At 35.2% G+C, this 27,583-nt stretch overlaps 1 protein-coding gene across 2 annotated transcripts in view; it reads left to right on the top strand.

Moving 5' to 3' along the window:
- The window catches only part of LOC118274467 (GAS2-like protein pickled eggs), a 155,119-nt gene that overhangs the window by 81,674 nt on the left and 45,862 nt on the right, over window positions 1-27,583 (top strand). For both annotated transcript variants that reach the window (XM_050697059.1, XM_035591949.2), the window contains exon 2: window positions 5,349-5,567. In XM_050697059.1, the coding sequence (XP_050553016.1) occupies window positions 5,385-5,567 (183 nt within the window). In that variant the 5' untranslated portion in view covers window positions 5,349-5,384. The remainder of the gene's footprint in view (window positions 1-5,348; window positions 5,568-27,583) is intronic.

Below are 27,583 nucleotides of genomic sequence, written 5' to 3' on the forward strand. Positions count from 1 at the left end.
TTTCTCCCAACTGACTAATTTATACCAAGAAACGTACAAAAATAACACTGTAGATAACCCAATCCTAGTATAAATCACTTTTATTTACGAACTAACAGTGAATCACTTGTAATTACACAAAATTCTTATTAAGTCAATTAGTACAGTCGTTTGGAAGATGAATCTCTAGTTGTTAGACAATAAATTTATTAAAACGAGACTAGTGGTTCCTTACCGGTGGTCCGCGAACCAGTAATGGTCCGAAAATTTCGGGAAATGAAAAACAAATACACATGACTACATACATGCTCTATAAATGCCACGGTTAAAGCTCAAATTAACTTATATCAAAGGTGATAACTGAGAGGAGTAACTGATTTCAATAATCTTAAAGTCACTATTTTAGAAAAAATCAGAGTGTCACATGTAAAAAGTAATAGTGGTCCTTCATCAGATAAAGGTTGGGAACCCCTGGTCAGGCTGGTACTCGTAAGTACCTATAAGTATATATCTGTTTGACTATTGAAGGATTGTAGCAATCGTGTGGTCTCCTCACACATTTTTACAGCGTGAACTTCTTACTTATCGTTCTATAAAAATAAAGTCATATTTCCATTAATTTTAGTAACTACTACACAAAATTCTAAATTTCCACAACATCTATATAAACTTTATTCCTTTCCGTAAAAATCCAACTATTCCTCGCAGATGTTTTTTCGTAAACTTTATCTAATTGGCTATTAACCGTCGTATAGGCAATTACACACAGATAATGGTTGCTATCAATATGTCAAGTGTCCGAGGTTACATCAGTACTGACTGTACTGACACAAGGCTGTGTCACTTGTCTCACAGTTAGGAGTTTAACTGTTAATGGTCAACAAGGAAGTTCTTGTGTCGTGGTTAAACCTTGTTAGCTTTGAAGCTTTGTACTATTTAGTAGTAGTAGCGGTTGTTTTTAGTGGAGTAAGGACGTAAATATTTAGTTTTGGTTGCGTGGTGGGCAAGCTATGAGGTGTCGAATTCTCTAGTCATTTTAGCTGAAGGCGTTTGACTCAGTACTTTCTGGATTTAGTTGTATACAGACAGACTTCCAAAGTAATAGTTTCTTTTTTGTAATGAGAACATCGTCCAATTTCTTTCCAAGGGAGTGTCAGACTGTTACTGACTAAAAACCACCTGTTAGGAACAGGGTGGTTTTTAACTCCTGCTTTTCGAGCCAGAACCCCGATAACCCGATAGATAGACCGCAGCACTCCGAAGAAATCATAGCGGTTCTCAAGAAGGAGTAATACAGTCAGAGCGTAAAACTAATCAAAATAACTACCAAATCATCCAAATCTCATTTCATCAGCAGTTTCCAGAAAATCATGTAATTCGACCCAAATCTTCCATCAACCCGATTGATAATCTTATTCATCGCATCTATAAACCTGAAGGTCTACCGAAGTTAGTCAGGCTCCAGAAATATATGTCTTGTCATACATACCCACTGTGTGGTGTAGCGGACTCAAAATAAAATGGTACGGACAGACGACGCGGGTGATGCGCTGTGAACAGATTAGCCTACTAACTGTAGTGGCAGCAAAACAATCTGCGGTGTCACGGATATTTATTCTTTGGGTAGGGTTGGCAAAATAATTGTTTATGCTTGTTCGGTAAAGGTAGTGTAGGGCGTCCTTCAGCTAGGTGGAGCGACGACATCCGCAAGGTGGTTGGTAGTGGTTGGATGCATAGAGCTGAAGATCGAGCTCAGTAGCGTGTTATTGGACAGGCCTATAAAATAAGGTTATTACTATATAACGCGCAATAATAATAACAAATTGGTTGATTACTGTAATTGAGTGTTTATCTTTAGTTTTCATATTTACGTAGCTTTAGTTTACAATGAAGAAAGAATACATGTAATATTATACACCATTATGCAGCTAAAAAGAATTAAGAAAAGTATTGTTAAATAATAAGTTTAATACATTTTTTACCTGACTCGATAATCGAACTCATACACATCAATCGTTTCTAACACACAAAAGCATCAAAAAAACAATAACAGCTTACAAAAAACTTAACTCTTTTTTTGCCGACCCTCCACGGCGACAACGGAAGTCAACGGAGCGTGCGCTTGCGCAACCGCGGCGGATCTATTGTCTTGCTGACCGTACCGTGCTTAAACACACGTGTAGTACCAGGCATTGTTTTGATTTTCAAAGTAATTGTTTTTTTTTGACCTCATTTTTTTATGACTGTCTTTAAGATATGAAAAAAAGAATTGGAACATATAGCTCATCAAGCTACCCTAATCTGTTTAATTATTTTTCAACCTTAAGACTTTGTGATTAAGTTTAAAGTTAATTATAACTTTTGGGGTAGCTTCATGTGCTTCAGTCTGTAGATGTAATGTTTTGTTTACATTTTTATGACAGTGGGAGTCTAGATAATTCAGAACAAATGTTTGCAAAAATATTGCGTTTGGTAGGTTAATCGGTGTTTGTCCTTCCTTGCTTGCAATATTGTTATGTAATTTACATTTTGTGTTATGTTTTGTCTTGAGAACACCAACTGACCGACAGACAGACATTTTTTTTGATATTATAATATTTGCTTTGACGTTCAAAAGTGCATTCCTGGTCTATGTGAAATAAATAATTTTGACTTTGACTTTGTAAATTGACGTCTGACAGGTTTTGTATGGAAGAACTGTCAAAGAAATAAAAACTTTTCTCCCATAAATCGGTCCCAAGTCGTGTGGTCTCTATTTTTCTGTTATAATAATTATGCTGTAATAGTTCTTTGAAAATTTAATAAAAAACAGCTCGGAGTTTCATGCTGAATTTAAGTTTAGTAAATAGGTCCATTCCATATTGCCATCAGTCACATCAATAGATAGATATTATAACAAATATGTCAGTTGTAACATTATTCCATTTACAATAGATAATGCCTAGGTCACATTGCTATCTAGGTTACCTATTTAGGTTTAATAGAATCATTGTTAGCGTGGCTTACAGATAGGCTCAGGAATGCGATGAGCTAGTGTCTAGACTTAAGGGATTTAGATGTGTCTAGGTTTTTAGGTCGACAAGTAAGACATGTTTAGAATTTGTTGTCCTAGAATCTATTCCTAGATAAATGGAAGGAACGGTTAATCTGTATCCTTAGTACGAGTTTGCTTTACGTTTAACGAAATCGAAACGTGAGTGCGTTCGGCGGTCTGATTGGTTGGTTTATTGGAGTCGGTCAATCAGAGCGCCGAATTCCTTCTCGTTTTGAAACTTTAAACTCATACTAAGGGTACCGATTCTACCATACAAGTCAACGTAATCGATAAAAGAATCGATACATTACGAGCATCGATCTGATCACTATTAACATTATTACAATCAGTTTTCACGCAGCTAATGAGCCGTATACAGACTACATGTAACTATTATGTATCATACATAATGCACGTATTTACATAGTTATGTGAACAAAAAGTGTAATAAAATCAATCAATTTGATCGATGAAAGACTGAAAGACATGATGTTAAATGTATGTATCGTATGAGTAGACTTTTTGCTAATTTATTTTATGAGTCTTTTATAAGTGACAGATTTTTAATAATTGTGGCTTTTTTTAGACGTTGCCCCACACTATGATCTTCTTCTGTATCGTGGGTGCGTTTACAAACACACGAGTTAACATACATATGACACTCAGACTCGAAATAACAATTTGTGGACCACATAAAGAGTTGCTCTGTGCGAGAATCGAAACCGCTACACGTTATGAGGCAGCCGGTTGCCCAGCCGTGCAGTCACATCATCAGTTTTGTCTGCTGTCTTCGCTTTACTATTTGACTCCATAAAAATACATTTCGCCACATAAAGTCATTGTCAGATAAACACAGTCAATCATAGTAAGAACTAGTGTTTACATCGCTCGGGACTGGAACCCGCGAAAGCGAGCAGTGAGCCGCAGCGGGCGACCGACCGTGGGGGTAAATGAACTGTATCACCAGCATATCAAAATATACTAACTTGTCAATTTTCTTCAAAGGATATTCATCTTTAACCTACAGTGATTAAGGTTGGAAATCCTTTGTAGAAATTTAACGGTGTAGGTTAGCTTGATGTGCGTGTGAAGATAGCGATTGATTGATATTAGTGGGTGTATCTGTCGCATATTGTACTGAAAAAAGCATGTTATAACTTTAACCTGCTTTGTTATGGTTTGTTTATTGCAATGTGCTATGTTTGGTTCCCGTATGGAACACCAGAATATTTGTGAACATGATTATTAATTGTTCTTCTGTGGTTTGGGTGGTGATCCAGGAGACAATCCTAGTTAGAGGCAATGTTTTTCTAGAAAAAGTCTTCCATTGGCTGCCATTTGATTTGTGTGTTGTTCTCCATCCTTCCACATCAAAGCAATTAACTTTTATTGAAGGTCAAACCGTAACAATTAACTCTATGAAGTTTAATGGTCGCACAAAAATAATTAGGCATCAACCTTTTTGGTCTTTAAAACATTCGTCTAGACTTGTCTCAAAATAAGTCAGATTGCTGACAGGATCAAATGAAGTCGCCTGGCTAATTACAAACAATTGCTTGTCGCTTGTCAAATCACTAACCGACAACCAAGGATACAAGCATTTAAACGTAACTGTGACACCAGAAAACCTTGATCTCTACCAAACGCGGAACTAAAACAATAAGTGTTAACATTGACAGTTCTTTGACGTATTTGTGTTACAAGTGGCGCCACCCCGGGAGCTCTTGTTACATTGGTCAGTTCGCATGAATGGGTTGACATTTGAAACATTTGTCATAGTTAGGTGGATGTTACGAAATCTGTAATTGTGATAAAAAAATGTATGTTTGTTATATGGATGGGGTTAATAGGTTATCGTTTTATGAGTACTAGCGGTTAGCGGGATGGCTGTTAGACACGATATGTATTTAAGAGTTCATAGTTCTTAGAGGGAATTTTGTTTGTTATTTAGACTGATTTAAAGACATTTTTGTTATTGGTATTATTAGAGAGAATACGTATTATGTATGTAAGCAGATATTTATCCGGAGGTGCGGATGGCCTAGGTGGTTTACCGGGGCTCCAGCTCGAAAAGCAGGAGTAGGAACGGGGTGCCTTTTACTTGGCCTCGCCTCGGCAAAGGCGGGAGAAGTCATTGGATGATTTTCCCCCCTCAAAAAAGCATGAGATATATTTTAAATGTTACATTATTAGGTTAAATATTATCTACTTATCTAGCATCAAACGTGAGGAACTTACTCACTTAGTCTCCATTAAACTATGTCTAAAATCATCAAATTCTCTATTACTCGATTACTGATCAATCAAAACTAACTTTTTATTTCTTTTGTTACAGACCAGTAATGTCCAACTAGCCCTGAATCCTTCCACAATGGCGAGCGCAGGCGCTGTCCTCCTAGAGGCCAGGCCGTTCAGGCCTTTCAAGTCCTCAGAGGAGTACCTGTATGCTATGAAAGAGGACTTGGCTGAGTGGCTGACAGTCCTCTACCCTGAGCTGAGGATCAATGCTGATAACTTCCTTGATAGGCTCGATACTGGCGTTGCATTGTGCAGGGTAAGTTCCTTTTGTTGATTTTCTGCGATTTTTTTTTGGTTTGGTGTTAATCTTGACAATTTTTTTTCCTAAAAATCATCGGTAATATTTTTGCTATTACTGGAGTTTTCCGAGCGTTCGTGTGTTTTTCGTTTTTATGAATAAATCCTAGATATTGTATAGAAACAGAAGTTATATTTTGGGAAATAAAATTTGTATGCTTAATGTCAAATATTCTGATAAAGTAGCGACAACACATATTTAAAATAAATTACTTTTATCACAAAATTGTAGATATATTCGTAGCGAATTGTTTTCCTTATCACAGAATTATTATAAAGGAATTTAGCTGTCAGTTATTTGTGGATTAGTAGATTAAAAATAGATTAACGTAGTACATAATTAAGTTATTTGTATTTCCCCCTCTGATAGTAGAGTGACCACTGAGTATCTATCGTATCGGTCAAAAGAGGTTAAGGCTGTACGGGGATTGCCCGAATAATTTCAACGAACACCGGGGCTCTTAATTGGGGCTTTTATAACCCATAATAATGAGTTAATAATAAGTTTTGAAAAGCGTGACGATATTTTTGAAGAAATTTCCTTATTCCGATATTATAGTATAATTATATTGGAACAGGAAGATGGTACAAATAATTCCTCCCTCCTCACTCGTGGCCCGTGTGGGATATCCTGTCATTACTGTCATTGCGCTACTTAATATACATGTCACGTACAGAACCGTCCAGGCTTGTCGAAGGAATATGTCATGTGTAGCAGTTTTGATATAGGTTATAGTAATATTATGTTCATATGTCATCATTATGGTCGAGAGGTCGCAAGTTCGACAGTCGGGGCTTTTTTCGGTTTTAATCGAAAATTAATCAGTAGTATTACGGAGTATAATCTGGATATTGTGCCCAGTATGGACAATAGGCTCTCCCCCTATTACATGGGACTTATAAGACAAATGGTGAAAAGTGGGTCGTACATTTTATAGCGGCATTATGTGCCGAATGTGCACCTGTGCTTACTCCTTCAGGGTTAAAAAAGGCGTGACGTTGTTGTAGTAGTGAACTAGATCTTTAAGTTATAATATCATACTATATTTGTATATTAGCGTCCAACTTCCTGAAGGTTTATCGAACAAAAGAGGCCAATAATTTGTTATCTACGATATAATTGAATACTTCAGATTATAATTTGCTGCGAGCGTCGATATATATCGAAGCAATCGATTGTTTCATTGGGTATATTTATTTCAAAATATCCTTACAATGTTATAAAAAGTATTCCTTCGCACTGTTGGCTAACAACTCAAAAACTGCTGCATAGTTTTTGATGCAGTTTTCTTCATTTAGTGAATAGAGTGATGCTTAAGGAAGGTTATGTGTACTTAAATTTTGTGAAGGTATGAGTACAACGGATGCATTTGATACCTGGTGAAAAGTGGGTATACATTTACAATGTATACCGCTATACATAGCGGCCTACCCCTTAAGGGATAAAAAAGGCGTGACGTTGTTGAGTAGTAAAGTATTCTTTAAGTAAATATCATACTATATTTGTGTATTTGCGTTCAACTTCCTGAAGGTTTATCGAACAAAAGAGGCCAATAATTTGTTATCTACGATATAATTGAATACTTCAGATTATTTGCTGTGAATGTCGATATGTTTCGAAGCAATCGATTGTTTCATTGGGTATATTTATTTCAAAATGTCCTTACAATGTTATAATAAAAACATCCTTCGGCTATTTACTTGAAAACTGTTTTCAATAAAGTTCAAAATTTCGACTCAAGCGCAGGTTCACTGACCGTTCTTTCTTTAAACTGTGCAGAAAGGATAACAACATAACACGAGCACCAGTTCAAACTAGTTTTGACAGATTGGTTCGCGGGCTTTTTGACACGTTCTTTTTTTAAATGATTTATTTTTTTTCTTTCCGCCATTTTTGTATTCAGCTCTCATGGCCGCTATCGATGACTGATAACGACTGACAAATTGTGTGCCTTTGATAACGTTCTGTGTTTAAAATATGGATGCAATTTGTCAATGTTTATTAAATGTGTTTTTTTTTCACGTGTATTTTTATTGTTCGCCATTTATTTGATGGTTGAACGAATTATGTGAAAAAGTATTTTTTTTATTTAAATTCTTCAAACGATGAACTGGTTGATGCATATTTATCCCTATTTTATCCTAGAATTCTATTCTTCATACCACACATCCATAGCATGCATTAATAGCACGCACCCATAGTACACATCTTTCCATATAAAAAACATAGCGTAGCTGAGCTTAGCACAGCACATTTTTGGTGGAAAATCACCCTATGACTTGCTCAAGATCTATAGGGAATACCTGTTTACCTATTTCATATTTCAATAGACTGAAAAACGTAAACATGTTATTTCCAATATATTTACCAATAGTTACGATATAGTGGAGTAAACATTAGCAATCACTATATGTAGGTAAACAGTGTTATCTATAAGGATTGATAAGATTATCTGACCGACTGACTGAAGTGGAGTGATCGGTCACTGTGGTTCAGTTTAACCTCGATTTTTTTACTGCCTAAATTAATAACAAGACGACAATAAGAAGAGATCTTAGATAATCTAAAATAGCTCGGATCGATCTAGGCATTCTACAGAAATTCCCTTTATTTATGCAGGTAGTTCTAGTTAGGTACCTTAAAAAAGAGGTCCCTCGAAAATCTCTTTATATTTTGATGCATTTTTATATTTTTTTAAACACTTGGTAATTCAAAATAAAAAAATCGATTCTACATGACTAAATGACTCGTTAGTTCGAACTTATTGGCATTAAACTCTCAACCATTCAAAGCAGAGCCAAAGGGTCAGATACTTGCACAGATCAGTACCAACATTGTGAGACAAATTGAAATTTCAGAACATATTGACTTTTCGAACATTCGGTAATAACAACGATTGTACAACTAATGTCAAAAATCGATCTTAATCCAATCAAATTTCACAATAACCTCTGAAAAACTTGAACCAATTTCTGCAACAGCCATTTCAGCAATTATAAGCTTTTGTATCTAATTAATAAATTAAATACTGTTTCACAATAATAAAGTAAGAAATTGAAAACGTTTAGCAGTAATTACTTAACGGCAGGTTAATCTGACAGATAGTCTAACCGACATGTTGTAATGGTAATCCTGATTGACGTTTAAATCAATAATTAATGCCGCCATGATAATTGCAGTTATTACTTAATGAAGACCTTATTGGCACGGTGGCTGAAAGACAACCTGTAGAACGAGGTGTTTGGTAGTCAAATCACTAAAAAAAGAATTCCGACGTATTATATTCTAAACAATCAGTTTTTAATGTTTCTGTGGTCGCTCTGCTGCTGGCTACTCGAGTTTGCGCGTCCAATGTGTCATGGAATGCTTCTCATGAATTTAATCCTCTAGAAAACTTGACATAATAATTAAACTAGTGAGGTGTGCAACCTCAGGGAATATTTCCATTATATTAACAAAAATGTTTGCATTATATTAACACAAGAGGCACCAAACATAGATTTATCACTAACTTGTGAACCTCTTCGCAGATTGAATGGTGATATGTTTTGTTATGTTGTTATGTAACTTAATAATATATCAGTGAGCTATAAATATTTTTTATTGCTTATTGCAAAAAGAAAATCGTGATTGAACTAACGAACTAAAATAAATTATTAATTACCAATAGTCATAACAGTCTTTGTACGAATTAATTAAATGATTTAATCGGCACAGTGACAATAGAAAACCAGTTAAATTAAATTTTAATAAAGTACCTAAGTTGAAATAATTAAGCATTATATTTTAAACTGTATTTCTTCAAGGTTAAGTTAGTAAATCAAATAACAAGTTAGTCACGAATTAGGATTAGCTCTGTTTTGAAACTGCATGCTCATTAGTTGGCACTTAATTAAAATATTAATAGGTATTTGTCGTTCTTAAAGTTGAACATACCTATATTAAAATTACATGATATATCGTCACGCTTGTCTCCTACTGTCTCATTGGTCGAGTGGTCGTAGGTACGACTGCTGGACAAACGGTCTGGGCTTCAGTTCCCGGGCTAGGCAAAGTATTGCTGGGCTTTTTTCGTTTTAGCACATTTTAGTAGCACGGTGTCTGAAATTGTGCTCAGTATATGGCATATACTATTACATGGGACTTATAACACAAATGGAGAAAAGTGGGTGTACATTGTATTGTGGCATTACGTGCCGCAATGTCCACCTCTGCCTACCCCTTCAGGGATAAAAGGCGTGACGTTGCAGCAGTTTGTCTTCTATTATAAGGATTAAAATGAATACTTAAAGAAATTAAATATTATTTGTCAATTACTAAAATAAGATATTTTTTGTTATTTACCATAAATAATAGACACACCTTTTCCAAGAAAGTAAGTTATCTACCCATTTAATCGGGACATGTAATTCAATTCTTGTATTGTTTTTATCTTAAAAGGAAAAACGTTTCAAAATAATAAGTACCTTTGAAAGTACATAGTTGTGTTCTACATACATAAGCTAGATACATGATATCCCCTCCACTTCTATGTTATAAATATCTTATCTCGCAGATAATAGAATATAATAATAACATTCTATAAATAAATAAACAATGAACATAGCATCGGCAATGTGTTGTTTTACAATACTCATATTTCTTTTAAACAATAACATAACGAGTTTATTAACATTTTTAAATACTACTATATTCTAGAGGTTCTACAGATTTGAATTATTAGGTTACATGACTTACTGCTGCATTCAAAGACAATTAATGAATACTTAAACTATTCCTTAGTAACGATTTTGTTCCGAAAACAATTGCTAAGGAATGGGTTAAGTAATCATTAATGAATCTGAGTACGGTAATTACTCACTTAAATATCTGATAAGGAGCATTTGACTAGTTTCAAACCACGCCAGGGTCCATAGTCATGACTTCCGAACAGTTTCAAACTCAAATTAGTCAGTCAGTCAATTAGTCAGTCACTCAGTTACGGGAGTAAACCGTACAACCTAATTAATCAAAAATATGTCTCACGATATTATAATAATACAAAACAATCTAAATTTGTTTCATCTCCCTTTTCAACCAAGGTTATGAAACTACAACTAGTCTAAAGATGATTAATTTCCTTTAATGAATACAAGCATAAATATTTGTTTGTTTTCAGACACAGACATAGTTATCAAATGAGCCACAATAACAGTACCGTGAACTACACTCAGCCAATGACTAACTACTACAATTATTTATTATCCTGTTTATTTCAGTCATTACTCATTTTCTTGTATATTCCTGTTGTTTCTATTATTTGGGAATATTTTCGTAATTGAAGTCATTGACTTAAATAGTAATGAAAACATCGGAATATTGTCATTATCACTGTAAAAATTCCGTCTCGGCTGGACTATGTGCCTTCTTTACAAAACATACAAAATGCTGACAAATTTCTGTTAAATGTGCAGTTCCTTAGTCATACGTTTACGATACCCACGGATAAAGAGATTTTTTTGAGGGGTAAAATGACCCAATGACTTCTCCGGCTTTGGGTGAGGCGAGAGCGAGTGTCAAACTCTTACTGACTAAAAACAATCCCGTTCCTACTCTTGCTCTTTGACCTCTTTGAGCCGGAGCCCCGGTAACCAGCTAAGTATGTAGGGCTGCTGATAAATCTAATTTAGTATACTGTTCCCACGTGACCCTGAAGAAAAGATACCATACGTATGAAGTAGGTCATGCATACATGACACGTTTATACCTAAAATTGTAACTATACCGGTCCAATAGTTTTTGCGTAAAACAAGTAACGCATATCCATCACCTCCACAAGTTAGACTTAAAAAATAAGACCTAATTTACATACTTAACGACAAACTTCAAAACAAAAATTACCTGACCCACAAAAAATAAAAATAAAAAGCTATTTTTCGTAGTCTTTGTACAGTGACCAGCAGGTCAACCTATACTTTGAGTAAAATTACTATATTCGATTTTCAACTTTATTCTCAAGAAACAAAAAGTCGAAAATCCAACAAAAAAGTTTTTGTACAATAGCAGGTCAACCTATACTTTCAGTAAAATTACTTTGTTCGATTTTCAACTTTATTCTCAAGAAACAAAAAGTCGAAAATCCAACAAAAAAATTGTCAAATTTAAACTAAGTATACACTTCTTTAGCTACCAATTTTTCAAAAATCAAACGCTTCCATGATATGACCTTGGGCAGCCGAAGTGTTGTGACACCTCATTAGCAAGTCTCAGTTTGTTGCAACATGACCCTCACTCCTCACTCCTCACAGCAAAGAGGAATTTCGCAAATATGAATGGAAATTGTCATTATACTGCCGTTACTTGAACTCTTTGATAAATGGGGGGTATTTAAAGACTATGTGCTTCGTTCAGTGTAGTTTTTGGTCGACTGTCTTGTCTTGGTGGTTGCTGTGCGAATATAGGCTTTATTACGCAGTTGTAAAGGTTTTGTTTGGTAGTGGTTGAAGGTCGAATTTACTACTGTAGTAAATGACGAAGGAAAAAGGCTATTGGATTATATTTAAAAGAAAACAAAAATAATATCAAATGATAACATGTATTAAATAGTTTGACAGTTTAACTTTACTAAACTAAGTCAATTTACTATCATCAATATTATAGTTCAGTCCTAGAGATTTTGCCAGCACTTCTATAGGCCAACACTTGCAAAATCTAGTATAAATATGCATAGATGTGTCAGAGAAATCAGGAATCGAATAGTTCTGCATATTAAATCATTGACGCACTCAGAGACATTTAATAATTATTTAAACTATTCCTTAGCAACGATTTTGTTCCAAAAACTTTTGTTCCAAAAATAGCTAAGGATTGACTTCAGTAGTTACTTTTTATTATTATTATTATCAGCCATGGCCCTCCTACTGCAGGGCAAAAACCTCCGTACCCTCCTTCCACTCATCTCACTTAGGCAATCAGACAACATTTGATTCACACTCCAAAGAGCAATATTATGAATGAAATGCTTTACAAACCCTTTTATTTTAACATCATGATTCACATAAGTCCACTTTAGTTTTCAGACTAAGCGTTAGTCATGTGGCAGTTAGTCAAGAATGCTTCCGGCCTAGTAATGTGGCCACATCTGTTTCATTATTGTTTTTAAGAGCTGCAAACAAATTGTGTGTGAAACTAACTGTGTAAAAATGATTCCATTATTTTGGTTTTTGTTTGATTGTCTTCATTTGTATGTCTAACGGTCTAAATTCAACTGCACGGTTGGCGCGGTGGTTGGGCAACCGGCTTCCGTCGATTCGATTCTTGCGCGGAGCCATTACTTTGTGTGATACACAAATGGGTTTTAGGATTTTCTCCTTTGTTGTGGGTGCATTTACAGACATACAAGTAAGTAGCTCCATGTGGGTATCGAACCCGCTACACGTTGCATAGCAGCCAGATGGGCCCCAGCCACCGCGTCAACCGTGCAGTCAAATTTTTATCAATATTTTGAGTACCTATTATCTTTCACGTTACATTTTCCGTGATCAATATTTTGCGTCATCGTAGCATCTGTGACATTAGACCTTTTGGAACATCGATTAAAATAGCAATGATCATCACCGTCGATATGGATTCACGTAACTCATCATAGGTCAGGTATTACTGGTTTATTACGACATCCAAAGTCACCATGACCTTCGCAGCACTATAATAATTATCTTCTGTCAGAGGAACACAAATGCCTATAGCTTTTGGTGGAGCCCTAATGGCTTCTTCGAAACCATCTGCAATGATCGCATCAAATTTGAGGCTCATTTCAAGACCAAGTTCTGCATCGTTCCTAAACTGTATAATTTGTTAGAAATTACCTTTAATGTATTCTTAAGTAAGGATTAATTGAAAAGTTGCAAGTTCGTTGCATTATGTGGGCGTGGCAGTGTTGTAAAAGTAGTATTAGCATGTTATTTCGGAACACCGTCTATGCTCGATTTAATATGGTAAATACAGCGTGGTTGATTCAGTCGAAATGTAAAAGAATACTGATGAAACTAGAGATGGTGCTATTGAATTAGTAAATACACTTTAAGATAGTAGTAACTTTGAACCTTAATCGGTAAATGAAAATAAGTTAAATGATCCACAAGTCTTAACCAAACAAAAGATGATAATTCTGAGAGAAATGAACAATTTGGAAAAAGTAAACCTTTCCTAGACATAAACAACAGTCCTATACTTAAAATAAATACTAAAACCCGATCACACGATCTATTGGCATTACAATCGAGGTCGGCCGAATAAAAACACAATGATTTACAATACACAACATGAAACATTTATCTGAACATCTTGCTCCAACTGATAGCCAAATCTATAGATAACTGTACTCACATCGAGGATATCTGGTGAAAGGAACTGTAAGGGTTTTGGAACAAATGTTTATTTATTTACAGTTACTATTAAAGCATGATTGTTATCCTGATCGACTTGTGTAGAAGTGTGCAATCAGGTATTTCATCAGTATCATCTATAAGCTGTGACAATCCACTACTGGACCATGATGATGACCATAAGTTGCTTCTAATTGACTAGTATTTGCCATAATTTGCACGTTTGGTCAACAAGGGACTCAGAACACAAGAATAGGGGTTGTGATAGATGTAGTCTACTTCGTTGTCAATTAATTATTTTGCATGCAATGCCATTTACACTTTGTTTGAGGGGGGAAAATCATCAATTGTCTTTTTCCGCTTTAGGCAAAGCGAGAGGGAGTATCAGATTCTTACTGACTAAAAACTACCCTGTTCGTACTCCAGCTTTCCGAGTCGTATTTTTGGTAACCCGCGAGGCAGTCCGAAGCTCCGGGTGCCATTTAGACTACGGGTCCAAATCAAGCTTCCAAAATTCAAAGTTAGGTGTTTTAAATTTGTCCTGACTGTCGTCAGTTAAGCTGATCGGATTTACAGTGGGGTCTTAGAAATACGTCTGTTTTACCATTTCGACTACGAAATTCTAAACATCTTCCAACTAGTGATTTTCACAAGTAACTCACGTGTATGCAGATAGTAATCAGACAGTATCGATCGTAAAATGTCAGCTAACGAAACATTTACCTTGTGTGCCGTGATTCATATTGATTTACAAGGAATCTTAAACGGTCCTTGTTATTTACTGATTGATACAAGACAAATATAACTTTATCAGCGTAATTATAAGGTTTGAAATCTATTAGTAATGTTGATAGATTGGGGTAGCTTGATGTGCTGGTGTCCTTAGGATGTTGATAGGTATTTGTAGGAGTGTCTGTGTTGAAGTGTTTTTGAATGGACTTCTATAGTTGTGTGATATGTTCAAGGATCTTAGATTTGTAACCTAGGTTAAGGTGTTCTTCTCTAAAATAGTTATCAGTACCCTTAGTACAAGTTTATTTTACGATTAGCGAGATCGAAACGAGAGCGCATTCAGCGCTCTAATTGGTTGTTTTATTCGAGCTAGCCTATCAGAGCACCGAACATACTCTCGTTTTGATTACTTTAAACGTAAAGAAAATTCATACTAAGGGTACAGTTCTGACGTTCTCGGGTTCAAAATTGTCATCAGTAGCTAGTACCACATGTCTATCTTTGTTTTTACAAGAGTTTGTTGTGACACTAACATAATATTGATACATTAAACTACTTGATCATATTTTATAAGGTTTTTCTCACATGAAGTAATGATCCACAACTCATATTAACATCAAAACAAACCTCACTCTTTATTCTCTCAACAGTCTACCTCCACCTTCTCAAACCTCTACTTAACATCCAAACAGCAGCCTCCAAGTAGACCCACCATATCAAACCCTATCATTACACCATAAACCATAACTCTCAACCTATCAATCGATAAACACGAGTATCGAGTCAATCGAGTATCGATTCAGACGTCCTTGTCGATTCGATAGTCATCGGCGGTAATTACCGCGATCGCGGGCGGAGGCGCCGGCGCAGGTGTCTTAACGCTTTTCATGTAAATCAAGTATATGTTAGAAGGTTTAGTTTGTGCTGTCTTTGGATTCGGAAAAAAGATATAAGAATAATTACTCAAGAAATTTGGGTTTTCTAGAAATATGATTGCTTTTGCCATTTTTGTGACAGTTTCAAGCCGAAAGATATAATATAAACTAACTAAGAATGCTCTTCAAGTCCCATGTGGACCTAAATAAGTCAGCAAAGAGGTTTTTCATTCCCAACATCGACAGCTCATAACACAGCCCACTGTTAGATTATGGGTCCCCTCTACATAAAAGAGATCTGCCATAATCTCTACGCTTGACAGACTTGTTGGAGATCAGAGACCTTTCAGTACACACAATACTTCATTTCTTATCCATACTACTTAACTATTGTAATCATTTAAAAGTAAAAGTAGGTAATAACTATAAGACTATGCAAATGACACACCATTATAATCTGAAATGGAATTTGGTCAAACACAGCTTATGGTAATGTAAACTTTGGCATAGAAGTTCTTGTGGATAAACCTATCAACCAAATCTTGATGCCCTTTTATACAATAGTAATCTTTATTGGTATAGAGTTAAGCTTCTGTATTGCCTACTTATTGGCATTACTATTAAGTTATTTACATAGCAGCTTTATTGTTTGATTGCGTTCAAAACTGTTGTTATTTTATGTCTTGATTTATGAGGAAAAAACGGTTTTTATTATAAGTTTGTACATAGTTTAGTATTACTCTTTCTACTTATGAATGGTAGTGGGGACAGCTCAAAACTTAAGATTTGTGAGAAAAAGGAACCATTTTCTTTACCGCTTCCATGCTAGGCTAACCTCCTTAAAACCTTCTCTTAAGTCTAAAAATACTATGCTCAAAACGGAATCAAAGTCGGTCTAGCCAAACGCGAGATCGCGCACAAACATATACATATACATACAGGTCAATTTCAGAACCTCCTTTTTTCAAGTCGGTTAAAAAGAATCAATCGTGTAATTAGTAAAATTGTGTCAATCTATCACAATTTTTTTGTTTCTTTTGTTAGGTTTTTTAGGCAAACGTGTCATTTTTTAATCAGATCAAGTGCAACAGACAACACATAAGAACTAACCAAACACAACCACATAAAATATTTACACAAAACGAGTAGAATTACAAAAATATTGTCCAAGACAAAACAATGGGCAGTCGAGTCCAACACATTCTTTATGTGTTGGACATGGTACAACAAGATTGCAATTCCATCGGTGTCTCGATGGGAACATTCGATGTATTGGATCAAATTCTACCAGGCTCTCCGTGACACATCAAGCCATACAGACCAGTGTAACCTGACCGTCGAATGTGAAAAAAGATCCATATAAAGAGAGACCATAATAAGATGGTTTGTATAGCTTGTTGTGCTGTGTGTACGTGGTATGAATGACTGAACTAAATTTTATTATTGCAAGAATATTGTCGTTAAATTCGAAACTGTAGGTGAGCAAAATTGAAATTGGTTTGCTTTTATGTGGGAACGTCTGGTGGTAGATTTCCAGAATAATCTATGTAACTGTTATGTACTTCTTTTTTTGGGTTTTACTTATTATGATACTAGCTGTTGCCCGTGGCTTCACTCGTGTTAATTACGAACTCTGTGACTAATAAAAGTAGCCTAAGTTACTCCTTAGTACATTAGCTACCTGCCAATAAGAGCCCCGTCAAAATTGGTGAAATCATTTTAGAGATTAGGCCAGAATATACAGAGAGACAGAAATTGTAAAATATAATAATTTTGGTGTACGTATATTTATGAAGGTGTACTTAGTAAAAAGTGGTTATTTCAATATTACAATCATATACTTCAATTTTATTTAGTTGTCTAAACTAGACTAGCAAAAATATCTTTCACATCTCCCAATTTCTGATTTGGACATCAAACTACACAAAAGGGATTGGAAATAACTACAATGTGCCAAGCTATCGCCTACACTGCTCGTAAAGCGGGTATAAAATATAAATACGCTACACAGGTGGACCTGTCGATAGTGTTTACGACCAAATACCTAGTTAAATGGTATGTGAACTGAGGAGTGGTCTCCACACTTATAGCCACCATAGTTTAAGTGGGTCAATAGTTAGAGACCTTTTTGTTTTGTTATCAAATTAGGGACAGGTATAAATGGCAGGTTAACTGTTTTCTTAAAAAGTGATCCTACGTTTGCTTTAATATGATTTAGTTTTTGTTTCGGCTTGTAGAACTTCTTTTTGGAGTGTCTATTGATCCTGATGTTTTATGGTATAAGCTGGTAAACGAGCTGATAGAACACCTGATGGTAAGTAATAGTCGCCGCTCATGGACACCTCAATCACCAAACGCGTTACCTGCCGTTGCCGGTCTTTAGGGGTTAGGAATTTAAGGGTTGTTGGAGAATCGGGGATTGGAAAGGTAATCGGTGGAATCGTTTTGTGATTTTGAGTTCAATATAATATATTCTAGAAGAGTCCATAATTAAATACCAGACTCATTAAAAGGAAACTCCTTTTATAATGATCTCATCTCATTAAACTGCTCCATCATATTATACCTACATGTACTTTTACCGAATAATCACCTCAATACAAGATTATCCATAATAATTAAACCAATTTTTCTCCCAAAAGGTCGAGAACCTTTAAACACGACTCACTAATTGCCAGTCGATATAAATAGTTTAATTAATCAACGCGTGCTATTATTCAGATCGATATAATTATGGACTGATATAATTACTTGTATTGACATTTTTTATGCGAAATCTTGAAAATAATGGTTTATGTTCACTTCCAGTTTTATTTTATTTGTGTTGGTTTTTTTGTTTTGTTGTGATACAGTAAATAACCTTTAATAGGCTTTAAGTATATTATTGTGTGCGTTCTTTTGATGATCTGGAAGGGTTGGGCAGAGGTGCTTATTATACAATGCCTTAACATTGCCTTTGATGAATGTAGGCAATGGGGGCAATTGTATTTTCGTTCAACCAGACGGCGCTAGTGTGAATCTCTAGCTTTTCGTCCAATAGGGAAATTAGCTAGTGTCACACTATTGGACGTTATTATTTGACAGCTGCAGTGATTGCACATAAAATCTCTAGCTACATTTGCGCCATCTGGTGACTAAAAAGACGGTAGCCTATTTAATTGATCCGATTTTTTCTGTTTCTATATTTTCATTTTCAAATATTATTGTTATACTTTTTTACAACCAACAGTTCGATAACCCATGTAAACATAGGCAGGTACTTTAATTTGACGTTCGTGATAGCATGTGAAATATTCGCTATCAAACCAATTACATCAAGAAACGGAACCATAGGTATTATACAAGAATATGCGATATTTCTGATATTTTGTGAGGAAATGCTGAACGTTGGGCTTTTTTCTAATTAGGAGAAATTATTTGGAATGGAAACGGAAAATTCCTTTCTGTGTGATTATTTATGCTGAATAATAAAACGTTGACCTAATTAGTTTGTTTCTTGTAATCAATTATGCCTTGTTATGTTGCTTTGGTTTTTTCGTCATATTTTTATCACAAATTTCCTTAAAGTACCATAAGATCGGGTTTCTTTAACCCTAAGGGGTAACATTGACCCAAACTAATAAACGCTTTGTTCTGGATTCGTTTTAGTTATAGAATTTGGTTACACCCATGTTACAAAAAATACGTTACTAGACTACTTACTAGACACAATTTAAAAAAGTAGCTAATTTTTACCCATCCTTGTTACCCATTTCTGTACTCAATCCCCCAATTACACAGGCAAATAAAAACCGACCTTACCATCACATTGCTACAAGGAATGACATTTAATCTCATTCACCAACTGTCTTTGAACTTTACTTTTTTGTAAAGCAATTGTAACGGTACTTAACTGTTTTGCATAAGGTTCAAATTTGACCTTAACTTGTCAGCATTTGGCATGGTTATTATAAAGTACGGTTGATTTAAGATCGCTGTGATAAGTGTCTAATTTTATTTTATCTTTATTGAGATATCGTTGTGTGTGTGTGTGTGTAAAGTTTTGGAGAAACAGTGCTGAGTTTAATTGTATTAGTAACAGTTATTGAGGAAATGTTTTTGCAAAATATTTCTTGTTAAGATTCTGAGTATAGGAGATAGATCCGGTTCAGTTATATATTTGAATTTTCTTGATGAAAATAACATTGGGATTAACATAAGATAACACAGATGTTTTGTTAGTATATTAACATTTAAAATTAAATATAATTATCTCTTATAGCTCATCTAAAGAATTACGACAGTAAAATTTAAAAGTCTTGATTACTTACGTGCGACGTTAGACGAGATCGCTCGTCTAGTTTCAAAACACGCAAGGATTCATAGTCATGACAAAACAAAAATCTTTCATTAGATTTCGTAGCAAAGTAAAGAATTATTTCGTCTTGAATACTGAGTGAGTTATTTTGATACCGTTTTTAATCGTAAGGATTTATGTTTTTGTAGGCACACTCTACCTAATATGCTTCCTAAAGAATTAATTTGGCATAATTTTTTTTTCACCCACAACTCTGAGAGATTAACGTGACCAAAAAACAACATTACAACACTTGTAGGTGTAGATTAATTATTAAAGTTTGCATATTTAAGTAGTTATTTTTTATCTCCTTCACAGTTCAAGTCAAATAATAAACATTGATCGCCATTTATGTATGTAATCGTCAATTTAAGTACAGCCTTGACAAATATGATGAATGCACGTAATGTAATGATATGAAATTCATTCCGCTACTGTTTTCATACCAATTATGTATGAAATTAAAAATAATTTTAATGCAATTAATATAAAGTTGGCTGTAATAACGATTTTAATAATGTGTCGTACATACGTCTGTGTATGTAGTATTACACTGCCAAAAATGTATTGTTTTAAACTTTTTTTAAAGTGTTGTCGTAAATTGTGATTTGGCCAGTCCTATGAGCAAATACCATTTAAAGGCTTGTTTACTAAAAGAGTAGAAAACTAAATTATATTAACGCACAGACGTAAATTTTTACTTAACACTTGTCAGTGTCATTCATTCTCATACATTGAATTTTCCATTTGAACTAGGTAGGGTGCTTTTGGCTCATAGCACATGTTTAAAAAGTATATGAACGGCTAATCACCTTACCTCTAAAAAATTGGATGTTTAATTTGACCTTACGCAACATTTGTAACATCTGATTATCAAGATAGTCTGAAATCCTTGTGTTGATAAAACTTTCTTTCATTTTAATAAGACACAATTATGTCGCCGATAACGATAATAACGATGTCCGTCGACATGTCAATGGTGATAATTAAAAAAATAACATTATAGATTCTTCACGCGAAAGCTCATACAAAATACTTCAGTCCTCCATCAAAAACAGTCAATACATTAAATATTGACACATCAAGAACTTTCGCTGACCACAGATAATAACAACAGCGCCTATTTATAAACATCCTCACTCAATTACCGAATTCTTGGTAGGAATTAAAATATCACGGCTGGCAACACTGTCGGCTGAGCGACGTGACAGATCGCCATCTTGGTCTACCATCGACAATTAGAGGCACAATAAAATGTTTCTTAAAAACGTAATTAATACCTTATACTGCAGTCATTAGGGGTCATAATTGTAATTATGTAGTTTGAAGGTCCGAGAAGTGATGAATGGGTCTCAATTGTTAAGGTTTTTTGTGATCAATGGTCTTGTATGGACATGATTGTGTTTGGGACATAGTTTTTGAGGTGGTATATATGTATGGGGACAGGCTATTTATAATAATATTCATTGTAAATTATGTTTATAAAATAAATGGTAAGACTGCCTCGTTGGTTGCAAGTATGACTACTGGACAAGGGGTTTCAGGTTCGATTCCCGGATCGGACGAAGTATAACTGGTCTTTTTCGCTTTTTCGAAAATTTGTCAGTGGTAGCACGGAGTCTGGAAATGTCTCCAGTATTTATGGCAATAGATTCACCATCTATTACATAGGACTTATAACATAAATGGTGAAAAGTGGATGTACATTGTACAGTGACAGTACGTGCCATAAGATACACTTCTGCTTACCTTCGTAAACTGAAAATAAAACATTTTATCTGCGTTTTGTTTCTATCCTTTAAAACTTTAAATATTGCTAAAATTCTACAGTTTAGAATATAAACGACCGTTAAGAAACAAATATCTTTGTATAGCCGTATTTATCTAACCTAAGACAGGTTGGTTATTGTCACAAGCAGACTAGAATAACTCGTTCTACATTATTCATTATGTGACAATGACTGTCATACATAGCACACATAGGTATTAATAAATACATAAGCTCTGTAGGAATCTCGAAATTACGAAGTTTGGGTACTTAAAAAAGGAACTTTAGCTGTATAGGTTTATAGTTCATTTTAATTTATCTGTTGAACATCAGATCAATCAATTTATTTATTGTTTTTTTTTTGAGGTTTCTTCAAATAAAAGTATTTAAAATCTTCATAACATAATTCATGGCTGCTCCAGAATTCCCTTAAAAACAAAACGGTGCTAGCCAAACGTATTCACGTAAACAGTTTCAACAATTTTGCATACAATAGCCAACAAAACCGGTGCCTATCTAAAATCTAAGCCAAAAATGTCAACAAAATTATAATGCGACACACCAAAATAGGACCCCTTATTACTATTCAATCCGCAACACGTAAAAACTAACTTTAATTCAAAGGGCACAGAGATTAAAGTTGATTAAAGTGCTGGTTATATTTTTGCCAATTATGGCTACCTCCTTCCGCGTTGTGACCAGTATAGCTTGAGCTGTGTGTTGTATTAAATGTCTCGTGGAGGGAGGTCAAGTAAGATTGGTGTTGTCAGGATGTTGCCGACATGGTCGGAATGCTGAGGGTCAAAGAGTAGTAAAAAGGATTAGACAGTATATAAATAAAATGTGCTTATTCCGCTACGTTGTCTAGTGACTCATTTATTTTGTGGTTTCACTTGAGAAATTAATATTCAATGTGTGATAGAACGTAGGACATAAATTGAATGGGGGTCTGATAGTGCCAGGTGCAGTTTTGGTAGGACTATAAATTTTGTGGAAAACAGTGTCGATGCCTAAACCTCCTAACTGAGAATTTAGTCCAAATAACTTTTTTATTACAATAGACAAAGTCATGTTCGCATAGATTGAATTTACTCATTACCAACAAACTTCTAGAGTTAGGTGAAACTATCTCCTACTGTTATGTAGTTTTTTCTTTTAGTGTATTATTGAATTTTCAACACTTAGGAATAATTAGTACTTCATTGATGGTAGGTACAAATAGAAAATATACCTATAAGTACTTTATAACACTACAAAATTTGCATTTTTAATTACTAGGATTTTTCCTATAGCCTAGGTAAAGTCTGAACCAAAGTAATGCAATTGTACTATGAATTAAAATAACATCACCAACAATGTCACGAATGCAATAAAATAAAGCAATAAATAACATCCGTCTAAAGTTCCAGGTTCAATATTTATCTAGCACCACTGGTCTATGACCTATGACGCGTGTCTATGACATAATGCGCACACGCATATCACTGTAGTAATAATAGGGTAGATGACTAATTTTTATTTTAATGTCCGTCTTTTAAAACATTCGACACGTATTTTTTATTTTCTTAGGGAAACTGATACTTTCGACGGTAATAATATATTGATTTGAAATATCGCGTGGCGTCACTTCTGCCGAGAAATGACGTATTTGCCACTCCTAAACTTTGATTCGTTTTATTTAAGTATTTTTACCTTATATGACAAAATAAAAAAAAATACGTGTCTAATATTTTTTCTTTACCTAACTGACGGACTAAATTAATTTTTAATTTTCATACCATGAAGATGTGTGAACAGCTCTACTGTCCACCGGAGCTGCGGACTACCTAGCGGGTTAACCGGGGCTCCAGCTCGAAAAGCAGGAGTAGGAACGGGGTTGTTTTTAGTCAGTAACAGTTTGACACTCCCTTTCGCCTCGCCAAAGGCGGGAGAAGTAATTGAATGATTTTCTCCCCTTAAAAAGGCCCTACTGCGGTCAGTAGGGCCTTTTTCGTATCGTATCCTAAAACAGCACCCTACCCTTTTTTGATACGGTCATAAAAACCTATTTTCCATTACTTTTTTCTATATAACAGTTTTCCTAAGCATTGTTTATCAGTCGTATGGTGGCACTTAACTAATGACATAACTACATCATGTCTAGGAAATGAATTGTTTTCACACGGGAATCGAACGCGTGACTATCGTTACAACACTTTGTTTTAGTCAGGAAGTTGGCTATGTAAGTATTAATGGGTTAAGTAAATAATGGGAAAATGATATTTGTGTGTGTCACTCGTTTTAAAAATAAATAGGTAGTGTAAGGCAAAGTTCTTACAGTGCCAACATATCAAGCTACCCGAAATTGTCAAATTACATTAATGGATTTGAAATCATATTGTTTTGTAATTAAGTCGAAAATCTATTTTTGTATTAGGTATAATTCTTGTGAGAGTTTGTCGTTTCATGCTGCTCATAACTATAAACCCTTATCGTAGCAAGAAACTAGACGAGTTACCCTGTTAATCAATAACGTGTGTAAGCCGTAAAAATATCAAATTATTTTAGCATGACTACACTTCTACTCTTCCCTTTTAATCATTAATTAAAAACCATGATGCTATGTTAAAAACGTAACATTACAATTACCGTAACATTTCATAACATAACACAAAAAGTGTAGGGTAAAAGCACCTGTTATTGGCCACATCATGTCGTACGATCAGGAAGTAGCGTGCAGTTGACAGTTACATGCACCTTGTTATAACTACTTATAACTATTACCATACGCGGTATTGTTAAGTGTTAACTGTTTTTACCGTAGTTTTACTGTACATGTTATGTAGAACTGTATTGCAATGTGTAATGACATACGAGTGTCTATTTTTAACTGTTATTGGTAGTAAGATAGTTTGGATATCTACAACACTGTTTTTTAAAGGGGAAAAATCATCTTGTGCGTAGCGGGAGGGAGTGTCAGAGTCTTGCTGACTATAAACCACCCTGTTTTTAATCCTACTTTTTAATCCGGAGCCGCGGTAACCCATTGGGCAGTTCGCGGCTCTGGGTCTGCCCTACTGTGCCCCATCTGTGGTGGTCTGATAGCTTCTTTAAGGCGTGGAAATGTATCAAAAATGTGTTGCTCATCATGGTAGGAAACTGTTTACGATAAAATGTCATGTCGCTTCGAACCAGTCGATCTGAAAGTCACCAGCAATGAGGGGACGTCTTGCGATTGATATGACAATGATAATGACAAGACAGAACAAAGTCAAAAGCATTTAGTGTTTCAATTATCTAATCTACACGTGCCGAACGTCAAAATACAATGATCTGTCACTTCCGTCAGTCTGTCTATCCGCGAAGCTCGGTGTTCATTCTAAATCGATTAACGGCTGGTGCAATGACTGTATGGTCTGATTTTCTAGGTTAGATCTGTCTAGAATAAATATTTGATGTTATACAAGCCGGTACTTGTTCCGGGTCAGGATGTGATGAGCATTTTGAGATTGGATTTCGTAAACAAACAAGAAGAAAATATTACATTTAAATGTCATTATCATCCATTGCTGGACTTTAGACCACCTCTACATAAGAAGGGTTTACCATAATCGCCGCTCTAAAAGATTTAGGTTTTTCAGAGAGCGTTACAGCCCGGTCTCTGTTAAATGTGTAGTTCCTTGATATTGACACTCCTTAATCGACTGCCACGACAAAAGTAAGGTAGCGCTTAGTTTATACGACTATTAAATCTCGAGAAACATAAATATCCAACATTCTTCGACATTATTAAAACGGCATCAATCATTAATCATGTTATATAAGGTAAAAACCACTGTACTCGTCCATCACTCGAATTAAATATTATTAAAAGTAACTTAGGGTAAAGGCACCTGTTGTCGTCCATGCAGGAAGCGCTCGTGACAGCCACTTGACAGTGGAACACGCCGCCTCATTACCACTATTACCATAAAGGAGATGATTGTCCAAGCAATTTAATACTATATTGATTTATAATTGAATGTAAACGAATGTTTACGTTTTTTACTCAACTTCTTAAGCCAATTAGCGATAATCATAAGTAAAAGTTATTAAGGAAGTGAAATGAATCGAATCATGCCGCTCAATCTATGAAACGATGTATCATTAAACTGTTAATAGTTTTTTACTCGATCAGACACGTATAAAAGCTATTTTTCCATCTTCATTAATTATCACCTCTTAAAAAACTGTTTAGAAAATCGATTAATATGAGTTTTTAGTGTATTTTGGTAGCTTGTATTAACTCTCTAATCTTTACGACATAGCAGGGGGCATTCATGGGAGCCATGTGATATTCATAATATCATCAGAAAAAATAAAAAAGTAGTTTGAAATCAAAATTAGAAGACTGAGCAGTAGCGGTCTCTGATAAACCTGAACCTTTTCAGATCTCCGTCACTGCCAAATATGGAGGTTATAGCAAAGCTCCCTTGTGAAGAGAAGGTCCATAGCTTTGGGCTATTGATGATGAGATTTGAACTCGTTTTCTTTCTTTTAAACCACATTCACGACCTTACTCAATCGGAATGCACCATGCATATTGCACAGGCATTGCCCTGCGGCGTCACAAACATTTATACATTCCATAGCCGTTCAAAGTTAATGTAAGAAAGTAAGTGTCGCAACGCACGTTTGTGCAAACTCATTGTTACTGCAAACAATAAGCAGTATAATCTTAAGATGGTGCGCTAAAATGGTCACCGCCTAAGGCGACACATATGATCACTTTCTTCAATTTTGAAAGTTCAACCAGATTTGGTACATCCGCTCCTAATTGCGGCCGTTTATGTCCAAATAGCACTTGTAATAAAGTGACGTTTACTAGTCATTAGTGGTCGGCCGTTGCGGATTTAGGGAGCGCTGTCAAATGTCACTTTTTTGCGTGTTTTCGCATGTAGTGCGAGGTGATTGGTGGTTTATTTGGTGAAAGCCTTGTGGTGATTGATGATGTCTTGTTGGGTGGTTAAATGTGACTAATGGGTTTGCTTTTAATCCGAGGATTAAGCGGTGTTATTGGGATTTTCATTTTGCTTTTTAATGGGGGAAAATCATCTAGTGACTTCTCCCGCCTTGATCAAGGCGAGATGAAGTGTCAGATTCCTACTGAACAAAAACCATCCGGTGCCTCGGTAACCCGCTAGACAGCACAGTGTAATGGAAGTTTATTTGGTAGCGTGAATTAATTTGTAAATCCCAATTATTCACGTGTAGGATGTTTCAGGATAATCGTCATAATTAACTAATTAAAATTATAAATAAGTAATAATAGCAGTCAATGATCACGTATCCATGATGGCTGATGTCATCCATTGTCCACACGTCATACTCGAGATAGGCTCAGACCTGTTTTTTCCTGTTGTTGTAGACATATTTAGTGCAGTGTGTATTCGGGAAAATGTAATCACAGTATTTGTTTTGAGTATATATATTCCTTGACTGTTCACATAATATATGTCCCATTTGCCTTAGAATAAAATTGTTCAACGGGCCTCTGCGAGTTGGCTTCGGATTCTCGTATGCTTTCCAAAGGTCTGTGGTCCCGTGATAGGAAAAGAACAAACATTATTACAGTAGGATCAACTTCTACCATTATGTCTTCTTTCTCTTTCTGCCTTTTTGCTATGTTACATGAAGTTGACATAATATCTTTTTATTCGAATAGCAGCACAACATCCTCGTCAGCTGAAAGACGTCCATTGCTGAACAAAGGACAACAAACCTCTCCCTTAGTTGATACACAGGAAACCGCCCCTTACATCCAATGGTCGCTACCTGCAACTCTGATAATGCAAAAACAGATTGAATATAAACATGTTTTCATAAGGAATATGGACCCAGTTCCCACCAACTTCGCAAAGACATCTCTTTATTCAAATCAA

Source organism: Spodoptera frugiperda, chromosome 11 (genome assembly GCF_023101765.2).
Source record: "Spodoptera frugiperda isolate SF20-4 chromosome 11, AGI-APGP_CSIRO_Sfru_2.0, whole genome shotgun sequence".
Taxonomy (NCBI): Eukaryota; Metazoa; Arthropoda; class Insecta; order Lepidoptera; family Noctuidae; genus Spodoptera; species Spodoptera frugiperda.